The sequence below is a fragment of the Pangasianodon hypophthalmus genome, chromosome 29 (assembly GCF_027358585.1).
Source record: "Pangasianodon hypophthalmus isolate fPanHyp1 chromosome 29, fPanHyp1.pri, whole genome shotgun sequence".
NCBI classification, from domain to species: domain Eukaryota; kingdom Metazoa; phylum Chordata; class Actinopteri; order Siluriformes; family Pangasiidae; genus Pangasianodon; species Pangasianodon hypophthalmus.
Window position 1 is genome coordinate 783,451 of NC_069738.1, and position 10,230 is coordinate 793,680.

Genomic DNA, 10,230 nt, shown 5'->3' on the forward strand with positions numbered 1-10,230 from the left:
ACTGGACATGTGGATCTGATCATTATACATTTGGAGCTGGTTGTTACGCTTAAATGTGGATAAGGTCGTTATACATGTGCATCTGATTATTGGAAATGTGGATCTGGTTCATTATACATGTGGATCTGTTCATTATATATTTGGATCTGGTTATATCAAAGGCAGATCTAATCATAATAAATGTGGATCTGGTTATTATTTTTAAATGTGGATCTGGTCATTATTTTTAAATGTGGATCTGGTTATTATTTTTAAATGTGGATCTGGTCATTATTTTTAAATGTGGATCTGGTTATTATTTTTAAATGTGGATCTGGTCATTGTAAATGTGGATCTGGTTATTATTTTTAAATGTGGATCTGGTCATTGTAAATGTGGATCTGGTTATTATTTTTAAATGTGGATCGGGTCATTATACATGTTTAGAGTTTTGATTATGGAAATAGTCACTTTGGATCCAGTAATTGTAAATGTGGATCTGTTCCACTTAAACCTGGATCTTGCTATCTGGGGTCATTTTGGATCTGGCAAATTTATATTTAAATCTTGTGTTGTTTTTTGTCTGGATCCGCTGGGTTTGTATTAATATTCAGAGGTTTTACATGTGGACGTGGTCATCATAAATGTGGATCTGGTGATCTGGAGTCGACACCTGGCAGTTTGAGACTTGGATGTGGTCATCTGGTATTTTTAGAACTGAATCTGGTCAATTTTTCTTGATCTGGATCTGTTTTTACTCTTTCGCTGTTGATTTCCCTTTTTTCCCAGATGGATGTACTGTATATGATCAGCTTTGCCTTTTCTACTTAATCTTAGTTAATTCTCTAATCTGAGAATGAAGTGGAGAAACAATAAACCTAATAATGTTCCAGGACCATCTATCTCCTGCATGTGGATCTCTGTAAAGCTGCAGTCTCCCTCCTCCCTCTCTCTCTCTCTCTCTCTCTCTCTCTCCCTCTATCCCTCGCTTCATCTCTCTCTCACTCTCTTTCTCTCTCTCTCTCAGAGCTGAATGGTTCTCTTTGTTTAGTGTAAAGTATCACAGCTGATTAAATGAAGGGAATTAGAAATCAGGCTTAGCCTCTCTCTCTCTCTCTCTCTCTCTCTCTCTCACACACACACACACGAGCTTGTTTACAGGAATGTGTGTATAAAGTGCATGAGGCTGTGGTGGTGTAATCCTGCGACGTCTCTAACGCAGCCTGACTGCTACATCTCAAAAAATACCACACAATGTATCGCAAAATTCTGAAGTACGTGTGTGTGTGTGTGTGTGTGTGTGTGTTACATAAAGCCAGCAGTTTTATTTTTCATAGAAAAGCGGACGGAGTTTTATTTAGTATGTGTGTCGTTAGTCTCTACTGGAACACATTAACAAAAAACTCGTACACAAAACAACGTGTAACACAAAAAAGTCACTTAAAAGGAAAACAGAGAATAAAAACAACAATATAAATAAAACAAGCTCCACCTACTGCATGTAGATTCTCTAACACTTTGTATAGTTTTTGTATATTTTTAATATATATATAATACTACTGAATATAGATGAAAGAACACTAAAGTTAAAATTAGAAAAGAAATAAAAAAGAAGAGAGTGAAAATATTAACAGTATGTCCATGTAATAAATCATTAAATGTTCGTAGTCAGAGTAGAAGAAGGCACATTATGTGAGTGGGTGCTCCGCCCACCATGTACAAGCTCCACCCCTCATGAATTCTCTAGCTGTTTCTCTGTCATTTCTGAAAGAAAATTTCATTTTAACATTATAAATTTGAAAGAAAAAATCACACAAACATTTTCTAAATGAGTTTCAGTGTGCTGTAGGCACTTGTGGTTGGCGTTCACATCCTCTCTCGCTGGTTACGATAAAACAACGCAAAGTCGTCTAGGAAATGAAAAGTGTTACAGTGTTGTTATCATATCGACACATCGATCCACCACGCTAACACTAAAATATATACACAAACTCATTTCATCACCAAAATGCAGTTCAGTGGTGGTCATGATGACAAAAACCATCAACAGTCAAAGATTCTAACAACAACAACAAAGAAAATGGCCTCGTTTTGGTTAATAAGAAAGAATTATTATTCCATAATAATAATAATAATAATAATAATAATAATAATAATAAAGTTTGATGTTTAAATGTGCAGGTAAAAATGTCCTTCAGAAACACTGACACTCAAATTCCATTTCACATGAGCAACGAAAAATGTCCTGTCTAATTGTGTGTGTGTGTGTGTGTGTGTGTGTGTGTGTGTGTGTGTGTGTGTGGCCACGCCCACCTGTATGGGATCAGCCACAATGACAGTTAGACAAATATTCATCATTATCATCATCATCATCATCATTATCAATTAGTCTCTTTACTGGGTGTGTGTGTGTGTGTGTGTGTGTGTTGCTAGTGGGCTGTCAAATCTTTTTCCCCATTAAATGTGTGATCTGTGTGTCTGAGACTAAATCATTATTGTTATTGTCATCATCGTCATCGTCATCATCATCATCGTCGTCATCATCGTCGTCATCATCATCATCATCATGTCTTTCTCTTGTGTGTGTGTTACGGCCGGGTCAGAGTGGTATACACAGGCTGTTCCCAGTGGGTGGGGCTATTCCCAGGGGCAGGGTCAGTGATAGCAGTGTAAATGGGCCTCTGGGCGGAGCTCATGTAGGAGAAGGCGGAGTAAAGCCCTGATTGGCCCGAGTGTGTGTAATATGATCCAGATGCTTGGTGATCTCCGTATTCGGCAAACGGTGCTGCCCTGGAGGCCAAAGAGGGGAAAGCAGAGCCATAATGAGGCAGGCTGAGAGGTGTGTATGTGACATGAGCTGATGCTCCACCCCCTGATGTAGAAGCCCCGCCCACTGAAGCATCAGCATTACCCGAGAAATGCGTCTCGCTCTTGACCTGTGTTTTCCCACCTTCTGAGCTTAGCTGCTGTTTCGACAGCCAGTAGGAGTAAGGAGAAGGGGATGGGGCTGGGCAGGAGGCGGAGCCTGAGCCTGATGGGTGGTGCCCATTAGGAGGCAGGTACTGGTCAAACTCGTTGACATCAAATGGCTCCATGTTGGCCATCACTTCATGGCTGATCTCGCCGATGTCCACGTTCACGAAATCCAGGTGTGGTTTTGAGGAAGAGGAAGACGATGAAGAGGCAGAGCTTCCATCTGCCCCCACTCCCAGCCCTCTGGCCCCACCCTCTCTCTTCCCCTCTCCTGATTTGCCACCCTGGTGCTCTGTTTTGGGAGTAGTGGGAGGAGTCGGGGGGCTGTGGTTGGAGCCTGAACATGGAGAGAGGGAAGGATTTAGATCGGAGAATCAAGATAATCAGTTTGTGTATAAACGTACACACTGTGTATGTGTATGTGTATGTAGTGTCTCACCTGCTGGGTGTGTGTGATGTCCATCAGTGAGAGGAGACCCTGCCCCAGCACCATGCCCCGCCTCCAGGTGAAGGCTCTTGTAATGTGATTGGCTGTGAGTGACATCACCTTCAGAGTGGGCGTCGCTGTCGGTACTGGATCCCGGCTTCCCGTTCTTCCGTCTCCTGGGCTGGTATTTATACTCCGGATAATCTTTCTTATGCTGCTTCCTCAGACGCTCCGCCTCCTCGATGAACGGCCGCTTATCATTCTCATTCAGGAGCCTGCAACACACACACACACACACACACACACACACATTATGTTGCTGTAGTTGCTCTACAGTTAGTGAACTCCCTGTGAAAACGATGTGGTCATGTATTTTTGCTCTGTGCTGTGGATCAGTAACGGGAAGTGTGTAAGTCTGAAGCTTGCAGAGAAGCAGCCCGTATCCAGCTGCTCCCACCTCTGTACTTCACTGTGAGTACGCTTGATGTTCTTAGGAATCATACACACAACCTTTCCTTCTCCAAACACAACGAGCTGAATTATTGACAAAGAGTTTGTTTTTTTTTTTGTCTGATCGAAACATATTGTTCCAAAATAGTTCTGATTTGTCTAAATGCTTTTAAATGTGCCTCTTTGTGCTGCTTTTTTAGCAGAGGAGTTTAGCATGAGCTGTAGGAAGGGAGATGTAACTGCTGCTTTCAGCTCGTCCTGCAACTCTTCTCGAGTGACTGCTGGCTTCTCTCTCACCTCCCTCATCACGTGTCTGAAAGCGTGGTGTGAACTCTCGTGTGGCGCTCCTGTCCAGGCACGTGGTGTTGTTATGGTGCTCTAGCCTTTTTTCATCCTAATACTCTTTAATAATGTTTCCTTCAGAACCTGAATGAGTGGCAACATCTTTTATCATGACACCAAGTGCAACTTGCATCAGAACATTTTTCACAGCATTTATATCTAGTTATTTATCTAGTTATTTATCTAGCTATTATATCTATTTAACATAGACTCTACAAACTTTTATTCTCTATCAGTTTTGTTTTTTAAACATATCTTTGTTTATTTTTATGAACACATACATTTCTGTTCATACTGTATTTACAAGTAACAAATCAAAAGGCATTGTGTGTGTAAGTGTGAAGTGGATATATGCACTGATTGATAGTATAATAAATAACAAACACAATTTCTGAGTATTTCCCCTCAGTGGAGTGTAGAGAACATGCTCAGTAGAGCAGCTAAGTCCATTTACAGGGCCGGATTAAACGTGATGATAAACCCTCATTGTTTTAGGAAGGTTGTGTTCAAAGCTGGTATGAGTCTGACCCCAGAACAGTGGTGTGTTACAGTCTACTGATCAGTGCAGGACAGACAATAGCCCCAGTTACAGCTCAACTTTTGACCCCACTAGGGGCAAACCACTCAACAATTAACACACGCTTATTACACAATGACTGTGAGTGTGTGTTACTGTGGAGAAATGAGACAGACAGACAGACAGACAGACAGACAGACAGACAGACAGACAGACAGGTCCTCACCTCCACAGTTTGCCGAGTGTTTTGCTGAGCTCAGCGTTGTGTAGATGAGGGTACTGGTCGGCGAGTTTGCGGCGTGCGGCTTGAGCCCACACCATGAAGGCGTTCATGGGCCTCTTGACATGCGGTTTGCTCTTGCTGCCCGTGTTGACGCGCACCGGCATGGGCACTAGCGTCCAATCATAGCCATTCAGCACCTGACTGACCGCCTCGCGGATGCCGATGGGGAAGCGATCGTCATCTTCGTCTGATTTTACCGAGACTCCTGCATGAGACAGTCCCGCCCCTTCCTCCTCTGCCCCACCTCCTGACACCAGCTGAGAGTCTCCTGCGTGACCCGCCCGCCCCGGAGACACGGAGCCGCCATCATCCGACACCCCGGGACTCAGCTCCACCTCTGACAGACTCTGTTCTTCAGCCGACATCTTCTACACTCACCAGGTGATCTGATGTATTCACCACAATGATGAGTAAACCTCTCACTCTCTCTGACCTCTGACCTCTTCCTCTGGAGAAAAGTCTACTGCACAGTGACTATTTATCTCAGTTTGTAGCCTGATGCACTTTTATTAGGATGATGTGTCCATCCAGGTTCCTGATGTGGTTCTCCTGGTGCTGTGTAAAGGTGAGTACATTCAGCAGCGGACTCACACTGACCTACAAGGAAACACACAGATATATATTTCTATAACATTTATTTCATTATGATACATTCTTAAAAATAAAGGTGCTGGCATGGGTCCTTCAAAGCAACGCTGTAGATTTCTACATGATAGAAACGTTTATTCTTCAGCGTTCTTGTGGCACTACCAAAAGAACCGGTTGGGTAAAGAATCATGTGTGAAAAGCACGATTGTTTAATAAATAATAAACACCGTGTGTCATGCTTCTATAGAAAAATAATCAACTGCACTGTTGGTAACAGTATCTCCACTCCATCAAACTACCCCAGTGTCGATTCATTTCCTACAACAGCACATCCCCATGTGTTTTATTCTTATACCACAGCAATTTGCTAATGAATACAAGTTTTAATTCATTATGATTGACTTTTTATCTATTTATAGTTACATTTACTGTTTAGACAGTTAATAAGACAAAAAAAAACGCAGCTTGTTCCGCATGTTACCGAGAATCTGTAAAGAAGCGTAAACTCCTCTGTCCTGAAGATGTTGGAAAACTTAAAGTTGCAGTTTTACCTCTGACTGTTACAAAGCGCTGACACTGGAGACTCCTTCCATCAGTGTTACAGAAACACATTTCTCCTTACAGAGCAACAATTACACACATTTTTAAATCTATTTATTATTAGCAAAGTGTTCGCTGTACACGTCCCTGTGAATGAGCGGTTACTATAGTAACGATAACGTATCAGAACAAGCGCATTAATATAAACCTGCACTACTGTCAGAGCTGCTGTTATAGAGAATTAATCAACACCTGACGACCAATCAGAGTGCAGGATTCAACAGTGCTGTGATGTACACATGTACACAGAGAAATAATAAAAATGGTGAAAAAAATAGATTCTATGTGATTTTGATTCAGAGAGAGATGAAGTCTGAGTAACGTTCATCATTCCTACACGGTGGCGTCGACCTGCCGCCTAGGGGTGTGTGTGTGTGTGTGTGTGTGGGTGTGTGTGTGTGTGTGTTATTCCAGGCTACTGTGTAAGGTTTAGCGGTTATTTCAGGCTCCCAGGAGAGCACAAGCAGCACAGCACTCCACTTCATGACGGCTAGACTGGATAAACACACACACACACGCACGCACACACACACACACACACGCACACACACACACACACACATGCACACACAGTTACCACGCCCGTTCAGGAGTGCTCAATCGGACAGTGTTCAAGAGTTTGACATACTGCTCAGTGTTTCCCCAGTACACTCACACACTCACATACACACTAAACACACTCTAACACACCCATATTACCTTAATGACGGGTGTGTTCATAAACTGATGTGCAGAATCAGGTGTGTGTTAGAACAGGAAACACACATGTAACTGCTGATAATGTTCACTATAACATTATACAGTACACTCATTAATATTCATTACACACTCATTAATATTCATTGTGCACTTATTAATATTCTAATATATTTGATTATTGAATATTTTAAATAATCTGTAAAGCAGTAAACAGCCCTGAAGCATGTGTGTGTGTGTTTATGTGTGTGTTTAATGAGATGAGTAAAGTTAGACTAGCGTTCCTGTCATTAATCAGTAAACACACACACACACACACACACAAACACACACACACACACACACAAACACACACACACACAAACACACACACACAGGCGGAGCTGATCAGTAATTACAGCTGGAACAGTTCCTGCTCTCATCTAGTCACCATGTGTTACTGAGCACAGAGCTCACATTACTGCTGTCTACTGTTCAACAGAGAGAGAGAGACAGAGAGAGAGACAGGGAGAGAGAGACAGAGAGAGGGAGAGAGAGAGGGAGAGACAGAGAGAGACAGGGAGAGAGAGACAGAGAGAGGGAGAGAGGGAGAGAGAGAGCGACAGGGAGAGAGAGACAGAGAGAGGGAGAGAGAGAGGGAGAGACAGAGAGAGACAGGGAGAGAGATACAGAGAGAGGGAGAGAGGGAGAGAGAGAGCGACAGGGAGAGAGAGACAGAGAGAGACAGAGAGAGGGAGAGAGAGAGGGAGAGACAGAGAGAGGGAGAGAGGGAGAGGGAGAGAGGGTGAGAGAGAGAGCGACAGGGAGAGAGAGACAGGGAGAGAGATACAGAGAGAGAGAGAGAGGGATTGAGACAGGGAGAGGGTGAAATAGAGACAGTAAGAGACAGACAGGGGAGAGACAGACAGGGTGAGAGAGAGACAGGGGGAGAGACAGACAGGGTGAGAGAGAGACAGGAAGAGATAGACAGGGTGAGAGAGAGACAGGGAGAGAGAGAGACAAGGTGAGAGAGAGACAGGGGGAGAGAGAGACAGGGGGAGAGACAGTCAGGGTGAGAGAGAGACAGGGAGAGAGAGAGACAAGGTGAGAGAGACAGGGGGAGAGAGAGACAGGGGGAGAGACAGTCAGGGTGAGAGAGAGACAGGGAGAGAGAGAGACAGGATGAGAGAGAGACGGGGAGAGAGAGAGACGGGGAGAGACAGACAGGGTGAGAGAGAGACAGGAGGAGATACAGACAGGGAGAGATTGACAGGGTGAGAGAGACAGGGGGAGAGAGACAGGGTGAGAGAGAGACAGGGAGAGAGAGAGACAGGGAGAGACAGACAGGATGAGAGAGAGACAGGGAGAGAGAGACAGGGAGAGAGAGACAGGGTGGGAGAGAGAGACAGGGAGAGACAGACAGGGTGAGAGAGAGACAGGGTGAGAGAGAGAGACGGGGGAGAGAGACAGGGTGAGAGAGAGACAGGGAGAGAGAGAGACAGGGTGAGAGAGAGAGACGGGGAGAGAGAGACGGGGAGAGACAGACAGGGTGAGAGAGAGACAGGGTGAGAGAGAGAGACGGGGGAGAGACAGGGTGAGAGAGAGACAGGGAGAGAGAGACAGGGTGAGAGAGAGACAGGGAGAGAGAGACAGGGAGAGAGAGACAGGGTGAGAGAGAGAGACGGGGAGAGAGAGACAGGGAGAGACAGACAGGGTGAGAGAGAGACAGGGTGAGAGAGAGACAGGGAGAGAGAGACAGGGTGAGAGAGAGAGACGGGGGAGAGACAGGGTGAGAGAGAGACAGGGAGAGAGAGAGACAGGGAGAGAGAGACGGGGTGAGAGAGAGACAGGGAGAGAGAGACAGGGTGAGAGAGAGACAGGGAGAGAGAGACAGGGAGAGAGAGAGACAGATGGGGAAGAAGCACGTGTCTGTCTCTCTTAAACAGTTCTTTAATCAAAGACAGTGGATCAGATCACAGACACGTCATCCAACACACACAGCTTTTAATTAAACACATCAAAGCCTCTCTCTCTCACACACACTCACACACACACACTCACACACACACTCACACACACACTCACACACACACACACACGCACACACACACGCACACACACGCACACACACACGCACATGTCTGATATCATGATTAGGGTAAATTCATTATTAGCTAATGACAGACTGACACTGCTATAATGACGACACAGAACCTTTTAGGGTTCCTCCAGGAGAACCACACTGAAGAACTGTTTATGGGACTAAATGGAACCTTCTCCCTTCGGAGCGGTTCCTCACAGGTCAGGTTCAGGTTCTAATGGTCCTTCAAGGGGTTTAAAGTACTCTGAAGTGTACACTCTTAATTAAAAGAGCTCTTCATGGATTTATTGTCGGGGTCACGGTTCTGAAGCGGGTCTACCTGGAAACCTCGGTTTTGGGTTTCCACACAGAACCTTTAAGAGGAACAAAGCAGTACAGTTTGTGTGATTATTGGGTCGGTTCTTTTATTCAGTCACAGAACTGGCCCTGTTCCAGAACCCTTACCCTGCTAACAGGAACAGGACTGGCACTCAGTGGTGCGGTTCCAACCAGAACCTTTAAGAGGGAGAACCGCAGAACCCCTGCAGTGTGGTATTCAGAGGACATCACTGGACATGAGGATGACAGCTGTACCTGTGAGTGTACATGTACACTTCACTGGAGAATAAAAGTGGGTGTGGCCTCTACCTTTAATCTGACCTATCAGGTGATAGAGAACCTCTAATCTAATCTAATCTAATCTAATCAGTCCATTTCAGTACACAGTGTCCAACCTTTCATTATAGCTCTTACACTGTAACACACACACACACGTAACATATATATATATATAAAATAGACACCCTTGTGCCATATCAGGTCCACATATCGCTCTTTATTCACACACTATTTCCTGTTTAGTGGTTTCCATGGTTACGCTGTGCTACAACCTGGTACTCATCATAAACAAATAATACACAAACTGTCTGTCATGGTTCTGTACACACTAACACACACTTCTAAACACAGATACACACTAACACACACTAACACACACTTCTAAACACTGACACACACTAACACACACTAACACACACTAACACACACTTCTAAACACTAACACGCACTTCTAAACACTAACACGCACTTCTAAACACTGACACACACTAACACACACTTCTAAACACTGACACACACTAACACACACTAACAAACACTAACACACACTTCTAAACACTAACACGCACTTCTAAACACTGACACACACTTCTAAACACAGATACACACTAACACACACTAACACACACTAACACACACTTCTAAACACTAACACGCACTTCTAAACACTGACACACACTAACACACACTTCTAAACA

General features: G+C 44.2%; 1 protein-coding gene across 2 annotated transcripts in view; it reads right to left on the reverse strand.

The window, feature by feature from the left end:
- Window positions 1-1,301: 1,301 nt before the first annotated feature.
- The window catches only part of sox10 (SRY-box transcription factor 10), a 14,589-nt gene continuing 5,660 nt past the window's right edge, over window positions 1,302-10,230 (reverse strand). For both annotated transcript variants that reach the window (XM_034301706.2, XM_034301707.2), the window contains exons 2-4: window positions 4,915-5,568; window positions 3,392-3,654; window positions 1,302-3,289 (exon numbers count right to left, since the gene is read on the reverse strand). In XM_034301706.2, the coding sequence (XP_034157597.2) occupies window positions 2,568-3,289; window positions 3,392-3,654; window positions 4,915-5,336 (1,407 nt within the window). In that variant the 5' untranslated portion in view covers window positions 5,337-5,568 and the 3' untranslated portion in view covers window positions 1,302-2,567. The remainder of the gene's footprint in view (window positions 3,290-3,391; window positions 3,655-4,914; window positions 5,569-10,230) is intronic.